Genomic DNA, 21707 nt, shown 5'->3' on the forward strand with positions numbered 1-21707 from the left:
CCCTCCCTCCTCTCCAAGACGTAAGGTCCAAGAGCAAGGACCACGTCCCTGTGTCATTCACTGGTGTGTCTTGGGTGCTGGGTCACCATAAGGAGTGCTTGATAAATACTTTTAAATTAACAAATGCACTTTCCTACCAACCTTACTCATCCCACTCCCCCTATTGTTTGTGACAGCCGAGCCCACGGAATTTGCGCTTCCCAAGTTATGTTTTCAGTTTTTTAGGTTATATTTATTTACAACCTAATTTATAATTATGTATAATTAATTTATAATTATGTATAATTATTTTAGGCTAGAATTATTGGATTGTCTATCTTAATTAGATGATGAACTCCACAGAGACGGAAAATATCTCCGTTTCTGCATCCTCAGTATGGAACACAGTACCCGGTATATCGTATGTGTTCAAAATATTTTGTTGAATGAATTAATTGGGAACATAACTGAGAACAGATAAAAGAACAAAAAATGTACTGTAAGCCACCAACATAGGTTTCAGAAAATCCATGCGCTAAAGTGCATGCATGAGTTTCCTTATAAAGAAAGCCCCTGCAGGCCCCCTTTTTTTTTTTTTTTTTTCTTTTGCGGTACGCGTGCCTCTCACTGTTGTGACCTCTCCCGCTGCGGAGCACAGGCTCCGGACGCGCAGGCTCAGCGGCCATGGCTCATAGGCCCAGCCGCTCCGCGGCATGGGGGATCTTCCCAGACCGGGGCACGAACCCGTGTCCCCTGCATCAGCAGGCGGACTCTCAACCACTGCGCCACCAGGGAAGCCCTGTGAGTTGGAATTTTATTAGGCACTTAGCAGAGATTTCTTTTACACTCAGACCATAGCTTTCTTGTATGCATTATCCTCATATTACATATACATATCCTCATATTACAGACAGGACCGAATCAGAGAGCTGAGCTAACCTGACCAAGGTCACACAGCTGGTAAGTGGGGTCCCGGCCTTCAGGCCCAAGGCTGGAAGAGGATGAAGCCCATAGTTTTCCGACTACATGAAGCTGCCCGTGGGAAACATAATGTAGAGGAAATGCCATTTCATATTCCTGTTGTTTTCTTCCCCTCATGCAAACTTGGAGCATAAAGGATGCTGTGATAGGGGGAATGATATCCCCCCAAAGAAGCCCACATCCTAATCCCCAGAACCTGTGAAAATGGTACCTTAAATGGCCAAGGGACTCTGCAGATGGAATTAAGAATCTTGAGATGGGGAAATTATCCTGCCTGGTCAAGGTGAGCATCAATGTCCTTAAAATAAGAGTCCTTAAAAGAGGGAGGCAAGAGGGTCAAAGTCAGAAAAAGAGATGTTATGAGAAGAAGCAGAGGTCTGAAGGTGGAGGAAGAGACTGTGAGGAAAGGGATGCAGGCGGCCTTGAGAGGCTGGAAAAGGCAAGAAATAAATTCTCCCCCAGAGCTTCCAGAAGGAAAGGTGCTCTGCAGACTCATTTTAGACTTTGTGGCTCAGACTTGTAGGTTAATAAACTAGTGTTGTTTTCATTCACTGAGATTGTGATAATTTATTACAACAGCAATAGGAAACTAATGCAGATTCCAAAAGATACTCTATTCATGCAGACACTGGTGCCTTAGAAAGATCTCGACTCAAAGCCAAGAGACGGTTTGAAGACCCGCTGCTCCTGCCTCTTCTGAGTATGTGGGCATCAGCGTTTGAGTCGTCCCTTGCTGTTTCAGGGTTCCTTCCCCTAATACTGAGTCAAACACCTCCAGGTGTAATATCTTAACACAAGAAAACAATTGCCAGGAGATTTTAAGCTTTTTCCTATTTCAGTGCAAACACTTTGAGATGCAACCATGGCATGTGGAACCCTAAGAATCTTCTTGATTGAAATCAGTTTAGTGAGGAGGCAACTAGTGCTTATTGAGCATTGACTGTGTGCCAGGCCCGGTTCAGACCTGGTAGGTGGTACGTCTCATTGAAATCTCCTAGCTCACCGTCTCGTGTGCATTTCAGAGGCAGGGAGCACAGTGTGGTGAAGAGTGTGGATTAGGAAGCTGAACTGCACTGATTTGAAACCTGGCTTGCCTGTTACTGGCTACAAGCCCTGGGTGAGCCCCTTGTCTCTCTCTGTGCCTCAGAGTCTTCATCTGTAAGATGGATAATAATCCCATAGGCTTTTGGTGAGAATCGGAGGTGGGTAAATGAGGAAGGGAACGGGTGGGGTGCGAGCGGGAGGTTGAGACTGAGAGAGAGAAAGAGAGAGGGAGAGAGAGAGAAGAAGAGAGACTTGCCCCAAATCACACAGCAAGTAAGAGATGGAGCTAAGTGGATTTGAATCTTGAGCCAGCGTTTATTCCAAAACACCCAGTTATGGCGGTGGTTCTCAACCAGGGGTGATTCTGCCCAGGGGACATTTTTGCGCCACTTTCAATTATCACAATGGAAAAGAGATGCTACTGGCCGTTGTAAATAGACGTCAGGGACCCTGCTTAACATCGTACAGTGCACAGGATCACCCCCAGAACACAGGATCATCTGGCCCCAAATACCAGTAGTGCTGAGATTGAGAAACCTGCCTAGAATTTTCTCCAGCAAGTCACATAATGGCCTTAAGTTACCATGTGTTTATCACCTGGGGCGGGGTGGGGGGGGGGGGCTTGTGAAGGAAACAAATTTCTATCAAACCATTTATCATCTTTCTAGAACTCAATTTATAATTTGTGTTGTTACAGAATGTATTGAAATCTGCCTTCATAAAGGGAGGGAGGCAAGGAAGGAAATTACAGCTCACCAAGCACCTTCTGTGTGCCCAGCACCATGCGCATTACTAAGCTATCCTTCTTGCAGAGCAAGGTGAAGGTTACTTGTTTTATTGTGCAAATGAGGAAACGCAGCTTAGGGAAGCTAAGTGACTTTCCAAGGACGTCACAGTAGTCAAAGGGGTGATCTGACCTCAAGCCCGTGCGTGCCTCTCCCTTTGTGCCATGTGCCCAGGGTGAGTTTCCTACGCTTTTCTGGACAGAAGAGAGAAGAATATGTGGGAGCTGTTTCCATGCTTGATGGTTTTTGAATATCTGCCACCCCTGGATTGATGAGACAGCCCAAGGTCCCTGCAGTAGTGCTGGTTTGCAGAGATCTGGTTCCAGGGCCCATGATTGGCCATCTTAGCAAACAGAGCATTTCAAAGCTTATGGCTCCCGGATGAAAGGATGCAATGCAGACAAATGAGGCATGGCCATTGCCTCACCTGGGGCCCCTCTGCCTCCAGCCAGGGATTCAGGAGGGGGTGAGGGGGAATTGTGGTACAAAGGAACACAGCTAGACCTTGTTCTGACACTAACTGTGGTATATGGGGCCAATTACTGCCTCTCTGAGCCCCAGTTTTTTTATCTGGAAGATGGGGACATTGACCCAATAGGGTGATGAGTGTGAAAGTGGCTGGTAACCTCTAAAACCTTAATTATTATTATTGGTGCTGTGTTACTACAACAACCACTACTGTTGCTACTCTTATTAGTGAAAGACTCACCTCAGAGTGGCTCTCTGAGGATGCCTGGGACACCTCCTTCAATCTGTTATCCACACGGCAGCCGAAGTGAGCATTGGAAGTAGAAATGGAATCGTCAGCCCTCTGAGTAGACCCTACGATAGTTCCCCACTGACTGCGCTGGGAATCCAACAGCTAAACTAACCCCCACTGTGGGCCAGGCTCCTTCCTACTCCTGACTTCACGTCTCTCACCTCTACCCTGTTTGTTCACGCCAGGCACACACGCCTCCTTGCTCTTTCTAGAACTGCACTGTCTGACATGGTAGCCCCTAGCCTCATGCAGTCATAGAGCCCTTGAAACGTAGCCAGTCTGAACTGAGATGTGCTGTAAGTGTACAATACACACTGACAACTTCAAAGACTTACTGTGAAAAGAAAGAAATTGAAAATACCCCATCAACGCGTTTTATATAGTGATTACATGCTGGAATGATAATGCTTTGAGTATATGGAGCCGAACACGATATATTACTAAGAGTAACTTTACTTGTTTCCTTTTTACTCTTTCAGCGTGGCTACTAGAAAATTTCAAATTACACAGGTGGCTTGAATTGTATGTCTTTGGGCGGCACTGTTCTAGAACATGCCAGGCAGGCTCTTGCCTCAGTTATTGCCTCTGCCTGGGGGAGTTTCCCTTTAGGTGTCTGCAAGGCTCAATTACTAACTTTGAGGAGATCTCTGTTCATACTTGACCTGCTCAGAGAGGCCTTTCCTGATGACCTTAGTTAAACTGCACCCCCTTACTGTCTGTCACCCTTTATTCCCTTATATTGCTCCCCCCTCCCCATGGGACTTAGGATTACCAGAAAAACAGCAGACAGTGTGTGAATGTGTTGGGCTGCCTTTCCATTTTAGCTGTTATTTTCGATACTTCAGAGAAGTGATCACTATCATGTAATTGTATTTCTTTTGGAAACATACAAATTAAAACAAGGTTAATGCCAATCCTCTTGACCCCCACGAGAGTTTGGTCATTAAAACTGTGAAAGAGGGGCTTCCCTGGTGGCGCAGTGGTTGAGAGTCCGCCTGCCAATGTAGGGGACACGGGTTCGTGCCCCGGTCCAGGAAGATCCCACATGCCGCAGAGCGGCTGGGCCCGTGAGCCATAGCCGCTAAGCCTGTGCGTCCGGGGCCTGTGCTCCGCAACGGGAGAGGCCATAACAGTGAGAGGCCCACGTACCGCAAAAAAAAAACAAAAACAAAACAAACAAACAAAAAAAACTGTGAAAGAGGAAATAAAGGTGGATGTGGTATTTCTTTCATGACCTGTTTCCACTGCCCGTCCCAGCCTGCAGTCTCTGCACCCACCTGGGTTTCTGATGTGAGCAGAGGCAAAGGAAGGAGAAGCCCTCTTTCTTTCTCAATTAACTCTTGAATTCTTATTAAAGGAGATAATGTGGGCAATGTAGTTAGCACTGTGCCTGGCCTATAATAGGTGCTCAGTAAATGGTATTGGTGATGATGATGATGATGTTGTTGATGATGGTGGTGGTAATGGTGATGATGATGGCAGTGGTGGTCATGGTGGTGATGGTGATGGTGGTGGTGGTGGTCATGGTGATGATGATGGTGTTGGGAAAGGTGGTCCCTTGCATGGAACCTTTCAACCTCCACTAGGCTACACAAGAGTGAGCCTTGGGCTTGGAACGCTTCCTTACCAAGAGACAAAGAGTCCACACAGCGTGTGCATGATTGTAAAAACCTCCCAACTAGTTTCCCAGCTCCTACCTTGACCTCGTACAGGCTGTTTTAACACAGCAGTCAAATGACCCTTTTAGAATGGAGCTCAGACACTGTTTCTCTTCGACCCCCAATCCCCAGAGGGTTGTCATCTCCCCCAAAGAAAAAGCCCGAGGCCCTTAGAATGGTCTATGGAGCTGTCCACGATCTGCTGTTTCCTCGCCCTCCATCCTCAACCCTCAATCCCAGCTCCTGCCGTTCTTCATTCACTTATTCCCCTGTCCTCATTGGCCTACTTGCTGTTCCTCAAACAGATCAAACATACTCCTACCCCAGGGCCTTTGCACTGGCTATTCCATCTGCTCAGTGTGCTCTTCCTCCAGCTCTCTGGATGTCTCGTTTCCTCATGGCTTCACATTTTTGCTCAGCTATCACCTTACCACCAGGGCCTTCCCTGACAACACTGTATCAAGCTGCAGTACCTTCCCATAGATGTTTCCTGGCCACCTCTCCTGCTCGAATTTTCTCCATAGTGCTTATTCCAGTCCAATATACTTTATAAGTGAATTTTCACGTTGTTTTATATTGTTTACCAATACAGCATACAACGTCTCACTATAATAAACATTCCATGGTGACAGGTGTTTTGTCTCTTCACTATTGTATCCCCAGCACCTACAGAAGTGTCTGGAACATGGCTGCCATCAGTAATTATCCACTCAATAAATGGATGGATTTAATCCTTACAGCGGCCCAGTGAGGTGGATACTACTGTTATCTCTAGTTTTCAGATGAGGCCCAGAGAGGTTAAGCAACTTGCCCCAAGCCACACCATTAGTAAGAGGAAGAATTAGTACCTGAACCATGGATGTTTCTTGTTCTAGGACCTTCATTTTAAATTATGTCCCCTCCAAAATTGTGTTATGGGCTGAATTATGTCCCCTCCAAAATTCATGTATTGAAATCCTAACCTCCAATACCTCAGAATGTGACTGCATTTGGAAATGGGGCCTTTAAGATTAAATGAGGTCATGTGGGTGAGTCCTAACCCAATCTTATAAGAAGAGATTAAGGCACAGACACACACAGAAGGAAGGCCACGTGAGGTCATAGTGAGAAGAGGGCCCTCCACAAGCCAATGAGAGAGGCCGCAGAAGAAACCAACTCTGTTGACACCTTGATCTTGGACTTCCTACTTCTAGAATTGTGAGACAACACATTTCTGTTGTTTATGCTGCCTGGTTTGTAGGACTTTGTCATGGTGGCCCAAGCAAAACTAATACACTCATTATAGAAGTTGAGTATACGAGGCAGAGTCTGATCCGGTCCTGCCTACCTCTTAGCCCCTCTGCCAATACTCACTGCTCCCCCATGATGCCACCAGCCACCTGGACTACTTGCCATTTTCCAAATATATCCCACTTTCTTATGCATTTTAGTCTTAGGAAATGCTATTACTACCTGGAATGTCCCTAACCAGCACCCTGTGCCCTCACAAAGATGTCTATGTCCTAATCCCCAGAACCTGTGAATGTTACCTATAGGACAGAAGAGATGTTGCAGGTATGATTAAGTTAGGATCTTGAGATGGGGAGATTATTCTGAATTACCCTACCCAATCCAGATGGGCCCAATGGAATTGCAGGGTCCTTATAAAAGAGACGCAGGAGTTCAGAGAGTTCAGAGAGGAGAGAAGGTTCTACCCTGTTGGCTTTGAAGATTGAGGAAGGGGCCACAAGCCAAGGCATGTGGGCGGCCTCTAAGTGGGAAAAGACCAGAAAACATATGCCCCCAGAGCAGAAGGAACCAGCCCAGCAGATACGTTGACTCTGTCCCAGTGAAAGTGGTTTCAGATTTCTGGACCCCAGAACCATGGAGAATAAATGTATGTTATTCTAAGCCACCAGGTTAGTGGTGGTTGTGAATGGCAGCCACAGGACACTGACACAGCCCCTGCCCCACCCCACCTTGCCCCCAAGAACTACTTCCTATTAACTCAAGATCCAGACACTGCATGTGTTCCTTTTTATGCCTCCCTGACCCTCTTTAACGGAAGTGACCACTCCTTGCCTTGTAACCACATTGTGTCTACTTAACATTTATGTTACGTGGGTAACAGGAGGTTAACACAGAAGCTTCATTTGGACTCAGAACCAAGACACAACAGAGGTGGAAATTCCATAGGCAGCTGCCAGGTCACTGCCTGTGCGAGGAAGGCCAACAAGCGTTGGTTCACAGCTGTTGAGCCCCTTCACCCACTGTGAGGTTAGAAATGGGTGAGACAGGAGAGAAGGAGGGTGGAGCTGCGTGGCGGTGGGAGGGGGCGCTGCTGCAGAGCAGTGAACCGAACCGAGGAGCGGGGAGAGGCCTTCCATGTACATACCCCATCTCCTAATCCCCGGAGTGTGTGAATGCTACTTTATCCGGCAAAAAGGATGATTAAGTTAAGGGTCTTGAGACGAGGCACTTATCCTGGATTATCGCCGTGGGTTCTAAATGCAATCACACGTATCTTTTATAAGAGAAAGGTGGAAGGATTTGGGGGCAGACACAGAGAAGGAGGCAACATGAAGATGGGGCAGAGATTGGAGTGATGTGGCTAAAAGTCAAGGAATGCTGGCGGCCACCAGGAGCTAGGAGAGAGGCGTGGACAGATTCTCCCCTGAGCCTCTAGAGGAGCTCAGCTCTCCTGACACCTTGGTTCTGGACATCTGGCCTCCAGACTGTGACTTTCTGTTGTTAAAGCCATCAGTTTGTGGCACTTTGGTACAGCAGCCATGGGACACTAATAACCCGGACAGAGAATCATGCTCTCACCATCTTAGCGGCTGCAAGGAACAACTAAGTGACAGGTTCCCTTGCCCGGTCCCAGGATTGCTCCATCCCAGCCAGGAGGAAGATGGTTGCTGGGGGAACCACAGGGAAGCCTAGAAGCCTGGCGGGTGTCACTGACTCCAGGGCTGCAGAACCAGAGTTTTCAAAACTTTCCACACTTTGGTTGCAAATCCAGGCTTCTGCCCTAAACCTTGGAAGGCTCAAATTCACTCTCAGAACAGCGTTTGCTTGTGATTGCTTCTGAGTAACCATCCTTTCCAGGAGGGACTTGGCAGACAGTCACACAGAGCACTGTCATAATTCCAAATTAACACTGCAGGAGATAAGCTCACTAATTAACTCTGCCTTAGGCTGTGGGAAAGAGATAAAGAAGAAAACTAAGTGTTTGGAAAAACAGGAGAGAGTATGGCAGGAAAGGTGACGCCAGAGTCAGGTAGACGTGGGTTCAAATCCTGCACCGCCTATGCCCACATGATGTGGACAATGCAGGCTCCAGGAGCCCAGGTATGTCTGTCAGGAATAGGGTGTTTCCTTGGCAGGATGCTCTGAGGATCAGGGTGAATGTGGTACCTAGCTCTGAACAGGTGCCCCCCTTAAGGAAGATGATATTAATTTTAAAAGTTCCCCTTGGTCTTCTTGAATAAGCAGAATGCCCACTGTAAGCTTGGCGAGCAGCTTACCAGCCATCTGTTTGGTATTAATGATGATGGGAATGATGATGGTTAGATGATGGAAATCTGTCATTTCCAAAGCCCATTGGCCCAACATCAACAGCTCTCTGGGGATAAGGAGATATTTTCCTGCCAACCTCTTGGCTAGTTTCCTAGGGCTGCTCTAACAAAAAACCGCAAACTTGGTGACTAAAACCAGCAGGTATTTATTTCTTCTCTTCTGGAGGCTAGAAGTCTGAAATCGAGGTGTTGGCAGGGTTGGTTTTCCCTGGAGGCTGCGAGGGAGGAAGTGTCCACGCCTTTCTCTTAACTTCTGGTGTGGCTGACACGCCTTGGTGCTCCTTGGCCTGTGGCCACATCACTCCAATCTCTGCTTCCATCTTCACATCACCCTCTGTGTGTCTCTCTGTGTTCTCTCCTTGTCTTATAAGGCCACTCGTCATTGGATTTAAGGCCCACCCTGAGTCCAGGATGATTTTATCTTGAGATCCTTAACTAAATACATCTGCAAAGACCTTATTTCTAAACAAGGACACATTCTGAGGTTCCGAATGGACATGAATCTTCGGGGGGGTCAGTATTCGCTGAACTACGGTAGAAAAGAGCAGAAACATTGCCACCCGCTGATGGCAGGAGCATCTGCACGCATGACCTATAAGAGTCATAACCTCCTGGAGGCCCAGCCTCCTCATGGTCAAAATGGGAATAAGATGCTCTGCCCCATAGGGCTGGTGTGAGAGCTGGGTGAGATCACTTGAGTGAAATACTCAGCACAGAAGCTAAAATGCTGGCTAAATACTTGATTGTTCACACTGTCATCATGGTCATATGACTTTTCCCATTGCCCAGGGGGTCTGTGCAGGAGAAGTGAGGGGCAAGTGGTCAGTATGGCCAGCCACCTGGGTGTAGGTCTTTGGGCAGCCCTGGAGTTGGTCACTAAGCCTGAAAGCTTCCACAAGCAGGGAAGTGGTTTGGGCTGGACTGGCTACTCAGGAATCTTCCAGAAAATGTGTTAAAATGCCAATCCTGTTGCCTACCCAGTGGCCTGGACAGCGGATGGGGAGGAACATTTGACCTTGGCAGGGGGTTCTGAAACACAGCCACCCAGCTGGAGAGCCCCTAATCTGGCTCAGCCTCACATTTCATTGTTGGGGAAACTGAGACCCGAACAAGGACTTGCCGAAATCGATGCAGATTTTTTTTTTTTTTTTTTGCGGTACGCGGGCCTCTCACTCTTGCGGCCTCTCCCGTTGCGGAGCACAGGCTCCGGACGCGCAGGCTCAGCAGCCATGGCTCACGGGCCCAGCCGCTCCGCGGCACGTGGGATCTTCCCGGACCGGGGCACGAACCCGTGTCCCCTGCATCGGCAGGCGGACTCTCAACCACTGTGCCACCAGGGAAGCCCCTCGATGCAGATTTTGACAAAGTTGTAGTGAGATCCCAAGAGCATCCACTGAGCATCTTTCTTGAGTCCCACAGCTTCCCTGGGGCTTCCCTGGGGCTCTGGGGCAGTGGAATGCGGTATCTCCTTGTCCTGGCCAGAAATTAGGCTTGGAGAAGTGACTGATGAAGGGCACATGGTCGGCTCAAGGTCAAGTCACCAAAAGACAAAGATGTAAAATCCATTTGTGAATAAGAATACGTGAACAAGAGAAACCTCATCTACCGATGTGCGGGTATCCCTTGCTCTCTGTACCTTTGCTACCCAAACTCTTGTTTTCCAAACACAGGAATCAAATAAATTAGATAAGTGTGTTGACACATCTCTTGCTATCCAAATCCTGTTACTTGTTGTGTGTATGAGTCTTTGGAATAAAATGGATTTGAAGAGGGAGGAAGATATATATTCTTACTGTGGATACAAATATATTTTATGCTGCTCAACTGTGCCTTCTCTTGCCCAGTAGCCTTCAGCTACAACAACAGGGAACTAAATTTAAAAAAAGGGGGCTTCCCTGGTGGCGCAGTGGTTGAGAGTCCGTCTGCCGATGCAGGGGACACGGGTTCGTGCCCCGGTCCGGGAAGATCCCACATGCCGCGGAGCGGCTGGGCTCGTGAGCCATGGCCGCTGAGCCTGCGCGTTTGGAGCCTGTGCTCCGTAACGGGAGAGGCCACAACAGTGAGAGGCCCACGTACCGCAAAAAAAATTAAAAAGGGAAAATTTTTCTAAATTCACTTATGCAGCCTAATGAAGAACAACACAGAAATCGATGAAAGGTGTTAAAATTGTTGCGTCCATACAAAATTCCCTACATTCTTGAGAGATAGTTTAAAAAATATGATAAAGTCATTAAAAAAAGATAAATTCAGCAAATTGATTTTCTCTATGATATGGCTTTCAGCAATTTAACCATTCAGTGAGTTGACTTGTGATGAATTAACTTTCAGTAAATTGCTTCCTACATGGCCAGTAATAGGTGGAGGGGTGGACGCTCGTGTCATATGCTGAGACCGTAAAAATAATTAGGGTCTTTGACATTTCCCTGTAGCCTGCCATCACCACTGCAATTTGTCTTTTCAAATTATCCCAGTGGAGTGTGTCATACATTTCCAGCGGGGACCCTGATCTCTGACTGTTGCTTAAGTAAGCTCCCCAAAGGCAGGGACTGTGTGTGTGTGTGTGTGTGTGTGTGTGTGTGTGTGTGTGTGTGGGGTTCACCACTGTATCTCCAGGATTTGAAGGATGGCTTTTCCACAGTTTGCACTCAATAATTACTCATAAAATGGGTAAATGAATGAATGACTTATATTTCTTCCTAAAATGAGAGTCCATAATTGTCATCCCTTTCCTATTCTATGGTTACAACTTCTGGGGAGATTGCAGAATGGCCCCAGTACTTTGTAGACTGTCCCAGGAGAGGTAAAGGCTTTTTCTCCACCCCTTGGTTCTGGGCTGGCTTTGTGACTTATTTTGGCCAAGAGAATGCAGCAGAAGTGAGGTCAAGCCTGGACCTTGGGAGGTTTTGCATGTTTCTTCTCTTGCAATTTTGCTACCATCATGTAAAATGCTGGACTAGCCTCTTGGATGGTGACAGACATCAAGTGACCCCTCTTGATTACAAACAGTGGTTGAGGCCACCTCAGACTAACTGGAATCCAGCCAATCTGCCAGCCAAAGGCAGACATGCATGGATATCAGCAAAGCCTGGGCCAGTGTAGCAAACTCTCATGGCAACCCATAGACTTGGGAGCAACAATAGATGGTTATTGTTTAATGCACTAGGTTTTGGGGTTATTTGTTACACAGTGATAGCTCACTGATACAAATTCTTTAATGACCCCTAAATTCATTTCTACTAAGCCTCTCCCATCTTCCATATTTTACTTCCAATTGGTCCCCACACTATAGACTTTTTAAACACCAGTCTGATGATGTCACAGTTTAGCCTGAAGGTCTTCAGTGGTTGCCTACTGCAGGGAGGACAAAATATAGTATTTCAGCCTGCGAGGGCCGTGACAGTCTGACATTGCTTTCCTTGTGTCTGGACCTTCCCTGCAGCCCCCCCACTCCGCTCGACTCTCTCCTCCTGGACACTCTGTGTCCTTTGAGTCCATCAGCATACCCTGCTCTCTGAACTTCTGTCCTCTGCCCAGAAGTTCTTCCTTTTCTTTTCAGCCAGCCAACTGAAGGGCCACTGCTAGCCCAAACGACACTGTTGTAAACCAGAAAGTGTGGCCCTTCCTCAAAAAAAAAAAGTTTCACAAATTAGTATGTTTCTGTATGACCTGAACAATCACACACTGTGGCCCAGCTCACCTTAGTCGGGGAAGCTCTCCAGACACCTGGCAGGCAACAACTCTGTCTGGTGCCTGTGCATGTCACACCGTCTGCTCACCCCACCCAGGAGGCCAGGACCCACCCATGCTCCCCCCCACCCCCTTCCCTGAAGTCGGGAATCCAGGCCAGATTTGGAATCGGGCAAGGGATAGGAGTCAGGCCTCTGAGAGTGAGTAAGAAAGGAGCCTCGGGGGACATCTGCAGAGAGGGGTACACACACGTGTGTATATGTATGTATATGTGTGAACCAGTGTGTGGGCATGCTTTCCCGAGTATGTGTATGACTGTGTTTGCCTGTGGGCTGATGTCAGAGACAGTACATGTTCTCGTCTAACATGGGGATGATGCATCTTTAGACAGGGCACTGTGGGGAGTGCACACTCTGAAAACCCATGCTTGATAACTCTGCTCTCTTCAGCTCAACATTCAGGAAGCAGTTTAACTTTCCTCCCGCCAGGTAACCTGACCCCCCACTTGTCCAGGTAACTATCTCCACATGCTTACACAGTGTCCGGGTCCTACGTTATCTTGGTAGTCTACTGTAGAGCTTAAGAACTCAGGCTCTGCAGTCACACTAACCTGAACTGGAATCCTGGCTCCCCTGCTCATTAGTTGTGTGACTTTTGGTAAAGCACTTAACCTCTCTGAGCCTCAACTGTCAATCCAGTCCCGTTCCCCAATGATAGTCAGATAGTCAGCTGGACACCCAGCTGGTGTTAGAGAATTGGAGGATGGGTGTGGGGAACATGACACATTTGCTGCCAGAAGTGGTGTTGGGGTCTCCATGCGTGAGTGCTGAATGAATGCATGAGAAATACAATCGTACATTGAGTGCTGACCCGTTGCCAGGCTCTGTGTTTGGTGCCTGGAATACAGAAGTGATGGAAACAAGTTCTCTGCTTTTGAAACATTCCCAGATATTACAGGAAATGGAGCAGCCTCAGCCATTGTAATCTGGGGTGGAGAGGGTGAAACCAGCAGCAATTCTGGGGGCTGAACGAGCACAGAGGAGGGGCTGCCTAGTTCTAAGAAAGGTTCAAGGGACAGTGTGAGCTGACTTTTTAAAGATGAGAAGCCATTCCTCAAATGGATGGTGCCAACTACAAACTGGCACCTGCCATCTACCTCTACAAGGATCAAATCATGAGCCGCTGCAGCCGCTGACCTTCAACACCCCCTGAGAGGAGTTCAGGGTGGAGATCAGGAATGAGGCCCTCTGTGCTCTGGGAAGGACTGGCAGAGCAGGTCTTCAGATGGTTAGATATTTTCAGGAGAAGATTTTATGAGCCCAATTCTTGCATCTCCTCGTATCTATAAAAGCACTAAAAATGTTCATGGTGATGTCTGCCCCTCGAGACTAGCAGCAACGTTCTGCAAACATGTGTGCTTGATTGTACGTACTCCCCCTTCACCAAAATCACATATATACTGACCTTCCCCCCACCTCTTCAGAGTGGTCTCTCAGAGCTATCTTAAATGCTGTCTCCCGGGCTACAGTCCTCATTTTGCCCCAAATAAAACTTAACTCACAACTCTCACGTGCATTTTTTTTTTTTTTAGTTGACAATGTGTAAGGGTGGAGTTCTAGGTGGGGGGACAGGTTTGTAAAATCATGTAAGCGTGGGTGACAGTGGGGCAGCTGCACGCAGCTCTGTGTAGCTGTAAAGCAGGGACAGTGGGATGGGGCAGGGGGAGAGGGGTGGGCAGGGCAGAGATCCTGATGGCCCCTGCAAAGGTTAGTACACGCGGGCAGTCTTTCCAGATTACATCAGTGTGATAGATAGAGGTGTCCCCTTTTCAAGCCAGGCATGTGCTCCCTGGGCACTTGGCATCTCTCCCATCAGGACTGCTCCAGCCTTCTGGAAGGCTCAGATCATAATGTGCTCCTTTGTCAAAGCGGTGATCAAACTCCATCTTGTTGTGTAGACCAGGGTGTGTCTGTCCTCTGCACCCGCTCATAAACTGCCCTTAAAGGGCGGAACTTGGTGCCAGGTACAGAGTCAGTGGGTAATAAGAGTTTTCAAACTGTAATTTACATGCTTTGGGGATGATCTCCTTTTTCTCGAAGATAAAGCTCTTCTATCCTGTGCCTCATTTATTAGGCTTCTCTGCCACTGCCTTGGGGTCACACGAACAAATAAAATATGTAGCAGGAAACTGCCTTTCTTGTTTTCTTTCTTTCTCTTCACCTAATTTCAACTCCCTGTCAAGTCTCCTTCTTTTGATCTGCTAACCACAGAAGCTGCCTCAGGCAAACTTACAGCTTCTCTCCTGGGAAGAAGATTCTTTTCATTCAATCGTGGAGGGGCAGCCTCCCCGGGGAGGCCCTTGGCCTAAGTTTATCTCTTATCGGCTCTGAACCACGCTTTCCCAGGGTGGCTCCTCCTGGGATCTGTTCCTTCATGTACACTTAGAAGGATGCAAGATGATCTCACAACCCAAATGGCAGTTCCCCTTGGACAGGTAATTCCCCCAGGGGCTTAAGCTGTGTGCTGCCAATGTGAGTCCAAGTGAAGTTTCTAAGCCCTGGTCAGTCTCGGGGTACAGTAGCTGGAGTGGGTGAGGCCCAGCAGCTCGGTGAACATGGGGGGTTTGGGGAGCAGAGGGTAGGGACCAGCAGCTGATCCGAGATTAGGGGGGCAGAGGGACCTTCCTCAGGGAGCCTCCCTGACACTGATGGAGAGCTCAGAATCTAAAATGCTGGAAACTCAGCATGCAATACGGTCGCACTCACAGAAAAGCAGTGTTTGCAAACACTGCAAGGGGAGCCAACATCATCGCAAGAAGGGAGAGCGTTTGGGAAAAAGCACAGAAGCCAAAGCTTTGTGATTTGGGGCAGGTAACCACTTCAGGCAGGTTTGTGGATGAGTTCAATTTAGTATCTTTGTGTAAGAGGACAGAGAAAAAGGCCAACCCGTCCACTGAGAGACCATGTCAGCACTCACTATTCTTCCTGGGAGAAGAGCTGTTATCAGAAAAACCCGAAAAGTGCTCAAATCCCACCCTGAAATGTGGAGCTTTCTCTCAGCAGCCTGCACTCAGCACAGGGCCCCCGTCCATGGGGTCCCTGCCGGCTGGCGCTGCCCAGGCCCACTGCCCTCGTCTGGCCCTCATTTCCTGCCGCCTGCGTTTCCCACCTGGCCCCTGGCTTGCGGCTTCGCCTCTGCTTTGTTTCCATCCATCCACCTCCCAGATCCACCCTTCTCACTGCAAATCTTAAAAATCCCCCCAACGGACCTCTCTGGAGCTCAGGATAAAATGGCAAATCTTAACGCACTGCCCCGGCTTCCGTGGACCTGCTTCCAACACATCTCTGACTTGTCCTGTGCTGTACACCCCGCTCCAACGCTCCCCCGCCCTGCCCAATGCTAGGACAGCGGTTCTTGCCTGGCTCTACCCCGGAGGTCCGACTGAGCCAGCGTCAGGTGAGGCCTGAGTCGGAATTCACTGTAGTTCTCAAGCCACCCAGGTAATTGTAATGCTTTCAGATGAGGTTGGAAAAGGCGTCTCTAGCCCAGGGATTTCCAAGTTTGGCCTAGGTCCCACCTCCAGATTAGGGTTTGGCTGGCCGTGGATGCAGCCTGGCCATCAGGACTTTTAGAAGCTTGCCATGTGATTTAGCAATGTTTGAGGACCACTGCTCTGGCCCTGCTGGATTATTTGTTGTTCCTTTGCCATTAACTTCCTTTTACACTCTGGCATTTTCGCTGGCTGTTCCTGCTGTATGGAAATTCGTCTTTCCCTCCCTCATAAGCTACCTCATTCTCCCTTCTTCCAAATGTCAGAATTGAGGGACGCTAGAGGGAGCAGCAAACTTTTTCTGAAAAAGGTCAGATAGGAAATATATTAGGCTTTTTAGGCCACTGCATGTGGTCTCTGTCACGCATTCTTTTTGTTTTCCTTTTAAAATGTAAAAGCCATTCTTTGCTTATGGGTCATACAAAACAGGCCATGGGCCAGATTTGGCTCACAGGCCATAGCTCCCTGACCCTGGACCACAGCATTGTTTGTTTCGTAAGATAGTGAGTTCCCCATCAATGGAAGCAATCAACTCATGGTTGGAGGACTTCCTGGCAGGGAAACCATAGATGGGACTTGAACTTCCAATGAATAACTGGACTGAAAACCTTTCTGTTCTTTCATGAACTTGGGATGCCTTAGTTCTAATTCATCCCAGCTCCTGGACACAGCCCCTCATCTGCCAAAAGATCTCTGGGGTCCCCTGCCAGCTCTGAAATCATCCCAATCCTCTGTTCTGCCTCAGTTCATTATGAAGCTCTGCGTGTGTCAGCACGGCCTTTGTTTCAACACGAGAGCTGTGATTTCCATATCTGAGTTTAAGAGACAAAGAAGAAAGACTGCTCCTGACCTCTGTGTACAGATGATATTTGAAGCAAGAACAGCTGGAAACCATGAAAATCAAAATGCTCTGATTTCATCTTCAGCCACAGACATTTGACAACTAGATATGAATGGCAAAATTATACCTTTCTGTGTAGACACAAACAGGACTGATTCACAATGATCTAGAGTAGACCCATCTGAAGAAGATAAAAACAGAAGCTTCCCCTTTTATCCCAAATTCTTTGTGTCAGTCTTGCAAGTCAATCTCAAAATGGGCCTAACTCCACGCACCTTTTAGCAAACAGCCAATGAGTACTGACCACATGCATAGATCAGAGTTCAGACTGCAGGTCCTAGAACAAGATGGTATAGATTCCAATCTAGCACTTGTCTCTTAGCTGTGTGACTTGGGGAAAATGACTTAATCAATATGATCTTTGTTTTTTTTCATCTATACAATGAGAATAAAATTAGTTTGGGAAGGAAAGGTTTTGCAGCTTACCTGTAATTCATCTTCTATCAACTGGGATAGGAAGAGAGGAAAGAAAGAAAAAGAAATGACCTGGTCCATTCTGTTTGTAAACTTGCTAAGCCAACCTCATGATGGTATTTTCTAGCAGAAAGATAAGAGAGTCCTTATGTACCAAATGCCTTTAGGGGGCTACACCTGGCCTATTTAGAATGGAATGTATAGCTATGGGTATAGTCCACTGGAAAATGTCAGTGTCAGCTGTGTAATTATCAAAGTATAAATGAAGATGCTTCATGAATAAAATACTTCCTGTATGTAAGTGTTGCCCTGCATGTTTTATTTAGACACCTCACAAGTTTAATCTGGGCCAGAGTGCACTCTAACATGCAAGGAAGAATCTGGGGAGCTGTGTTGATGACTTCAGACTTCACCTGGGTCTTAACGATGACCTGAGAATTATTAGTAAAGTTTGATTCTGAGTAAAATCTCTGATTGTGATTTTCTTTTGACATACTGACTCTGTGTTATCTTATATTCACAGAGTATGTTTATGAGAAAGCATTAGAACAGGGCCTAGAGCATAGTAAGTGCTCAATAAATGTTATTATTATCAGAGAACTGGTGTGAGGACTAGATCAGGGGACAGAGGGAATGTGCTGGGAAAGCTCAGAGCAGTGCATGGATGTGAATTCTTATTCTTTGCAATGGGGTAGAGAGAGTACAGGTTTTTAAAGATCTGGTTCAGATCTTGACTCCAGCACTCACCAGCTGGTTCATGTTAGGGGACATTGTAACCTCTCTGGGTTTCAGTTTCCTCATTTGTAAATGGGAGCAATTAATCCTAATATCAAGACTACTGTGCAGAGTAGGGATGATGTGTATTCAGACATCCAGCGCACGAAGATTGCCAATCCCTGTATTAAACAGATGAGGATACAGTATGGAGATGAGCCAGTAAACGATGCTGTGAAGGAAGTAAACCAGGATGATGTGATTGAGGGTATGTGTGTGTATGCGTGTGACTATGGCATGTGTGTGTACATGTGTGCATGTGTGCGTGTGTGCATGTGTATACTTGTGTGTGTTGTGTGTATGTGTTTGTGTATCCTTGTATGTGTATGTGTGTGTATACACGTGTGGGCATGTGTGTGTGTACATGTGTGTGTGTGTATACGTATGTGTGTTTGTGTTTGTGCATGTATACTAGGTGGTCAGGACAGGCCTCACTGGGTGGATGACATCCCCGCTAACATGGCCACACCAGCCTATGAGCTCCGTGAGAGCAGAGACTGTCCCCCTGGGTTTCCTCCCCAGTGTCCCCAGGCCTTGCATGGAGCCACTGGCTACCCACCTCCAGGGGTACCAATGTGACTACTGCCCGTGGAGCTGGTAGTGCAGAGGCCCCATGGGACTGAGCACATCCCTCCTTGAATCTCCTTTAACTGCAACGTGGGCTCCCTGTTTGTCCTCCTGTCGTTAGCTGCTCCCCCGGAAGGTGCCTTCTTCCTCTGGCCATCTCATCATCACAGCACACTGTGTGTGTGTGTGTGTGCATGCACGTGTATGCGTGTGCACACAGGTGTGCGTGCCTGACGCCCTCCCCCAGTCATTCCACAGCCCTCTCCACCATCTCATTATGGCCTTCTGTTGTCGTGGCTGGGGACAAATGTGACAGGGTTCGGAACGTGACAGCCCATGAAAATCAGCAGTGCAAAGGGAGAGAGAAATTTGGGTCCATTTGTTCTGATAGAAACTTGTTTTCATCAACACAAAAACCAAAACAAATCAGAACCACAGCAGTGCTTCCCGGAGAGATCTGTAGTCATCAGACCTTCCCCACACCATCTTCCCAGCCCCAGCGCGGCCTCTGACTGGGCCCCTGTGGGACACAGACCCCCAGCTGGGAGTGGCAGGGCCCTCAGTCTCACCTCCCCTGGCCATTTGAAAGATGAGGAAACTGAGGCCCTAGGAGAGCAGAGGACTTGCTCACTAGGGAAATGGCAGAGCTGGGGCTGAAGGTGGGTCCTGGGTAAACTGAGGCTCAGAGTACTCCAGACTCCACACTCAGGCAGGTACAGTGTAAGGTGGTGGTTAGGGCCTGGGGGCAATTCCATCGCTGCTTGCTCTGCGCAAGTAGCTTCCCATCTCTGGCTTCTCTAGAGCGGTCACGAGCCTTAAATGAGTTAACACACATCAAGTGCGTGGCCAAGTATAGTACATAATCAGTGATGAATAAATCTGAGACATTACCATTATTATTATAACTATCATTATACCTTCCATACTAAACTGTAGCTTCTCTGTGGGCACGGGCTGTAACTTGAGTATCTTCGATTCATCCCAAACTAGTGAATCTGGCTCCCAGCTCTCGCAGCTGTTAATGGCTGCGGTGTTGTTGTATGTTACCATCTATGCATCTTTGAGTGAGCCTGTTACCTACCATCGGTTGGATGGAAACCAAGGCGGTCACTGCATTTAAATCGATGGGGACCCTCCCCTCCCCCTCCACTCCCAGGGGCCCTTGCCCCTCCCCAGACCCCGAGCTCTCTATCCGTACAATAAGAACACCCCACCCTGATGGTGCCATGAGTGCCTGGGCTGGCATGTGAGGAAGGAGGGGTGCCTTACCTGGCCCGCTGCAGAAGGCGGCGATAATGGCCAGAACGCACACGACGCTCAGGTAAGGGATCCAGGCTGCGTGGTCCTGCAAGAGAGCAGCCGTTGGGCAGGTGAGGAGGCAGCTGTGCTGGAGGACCTGGTACCCAGCCCAGCTTCTCCTTAGTCCACCTGCATGACCTGAGGCAGCTCACTTTACACCTCTGAACCCCAGTTTCAGCGTCCATAAAATGGGGATGATGATAACCCTTAAGCCATCCCATCCGCCTATGTTACAGATGTCAGAGTGAGATGAGATGATGCCTGTGAAGCAGTCAGCATCGTCCCAGCATACTCCAGTCAGTAACTCTTCTTGCCTGTTCACTGGATGCCAGCCCCTGGACGCCAGCTGTTGTACTGTACTACTGTACTTTTCAAGGTACTGTACCATAAGATTAAAAATGTTTTCTTTATTTTTTGTGTTTGTTTTTCATGTATTATTTGTGTGAAAAGTATTATAAATATGTTACAGTACAGTACTATATAGCCGATTGTGTTAGTTGGGTACGTAGGCTAACTTTGTTGGACTTACGAACAAACTGTACTTACAAACGTGCTCTTGGAACAGAACTTGTTCATATGTAGGGGAATTACTGTAATATTGCCTTTTTCTAAAGATGTGGGGGACATTGAGACCTTTGGCAGATGACCAACATGTGCAACTCTCCATTTAGGGGTTTGTTTTTGAAAAATGCAAAGTTTTATTGACCACTGTGACTTTGCATCATGCTTCCCATAGGGCCTAGATGGACTCGAGGCACCGAGTAAGTGCTCAATTAATGCAGGCTGCCTTGAGCATTGCGGGGGGCAGAGGAAACCCCAAGATCCTGGGGTCTGATCCCAGCTCTGCCATTCACCAGCTGTGAAACCTTGGGCAGCTTATTCATTTAGATATATGCCTCGGTTTCCTCATCACCATGAAAGGAAAAAAAATACCACTTTCATAAGAATTAGCTATGGCTCTATCCATCCCCACAAATATACATTCACTGAGCACTTATTATGCTCAAGGCACTGTTCCAAGTGCTTTAAGTGCATTTCCCATTTAATCCTCACGATACCCCTGGATACAGGGATAACTGTCCCATTTTAGACATGGGGCCCCGAGGCGCAGAGAGGTTAAGTGACTTGCCAAAAGTTTCATGGAGAGTAAGTGGGAAAGCCAGGATTCCCACCCGGCGGTCTGGCTCCAGAGCCCCTCTTGGTCCCCACAGGTGTCGATATGAGGCGTGAAGGTGCCTCACACGGCAGCGCCAGCCACCCTGAGCTGGAATGTGAGAGTTGCAAGAGGCATCTTAGGACTCATCTAGTGCTATCTCTTCTATTCCACAGATGGGTAGACTGAGGCTCAGGAGGGGACATATCTTGCCCGAGGTCACACAGCTCACTAGTGGCAGCGACAGGACCAGAAGTTGTATCTCTTTTCCCCCCAGTTCAAGGACCCATTACTAAACCCCCTCCCCAGGGGTGCCCAGCAGCTTCAGAGCCGAGATGCCCTTGGGAACGCTGCATTACAAGAGTCGTCTGTAGACTGTATGGACCTCCCAAGCTGAAAGTCCCAGAGCACGAAGCCAGAAGCCATGCCCATGCTGTGCTCCCTTGGGGAGCGACAGACACGTCCTCTCACCTGCAGCGTCAGCGTGACGGTGAGGATCCCAAAGAAGAGGGTCATCAGCCCAAAGCCACCAATGAGGAGGGGTCTCCGTCCCATGCGCTCGATGACCAAGCCCTAGGTCAGGGTCAGAGAGAGACGG

General features: G+C 48.0%; 1 protein-coding gene across 1 annotated transcript in view; it reads right to left on the reverse strand.

Moving 5' to 3' along the window:
- The window catches only part of SLC2A9 (solute carrier family 2 member 9), a 183353-nt gene that overhangs the window by 27842 nt on the left and 133804 nt on the right, over positions 1-21707 (reverse strand). Inside the window, exons 9-10 of the mRNA XM_079920325.1 lie at positions 21581-21682; positions 19927-20002 (exon numbers count right to left, since the gene is read on the reverse strand). Of these exons, the coding sequence (XP_079776451.1) occupies positions 19927-20002; positions 21581-21682 (178 nt within the window). The remainder of the gene's footprint in view (positions 1-19926; positions 20003-21580; positions 21683-21707) is intronic.

This window comes from Stenella coeruleoalba, assembly GCF_951394435.1.
Source record: "Stenella coeruleoalba genome assembly, chromosome: 4".
In the NCBI taxonomy this organism is placed as follows: domain Eukaryota; kingdom Metazoa; phylum Chordata; class Mammalia; order Artiodactyla; family Delphinidae; genus Stenella; species Stenella coeruleoalba.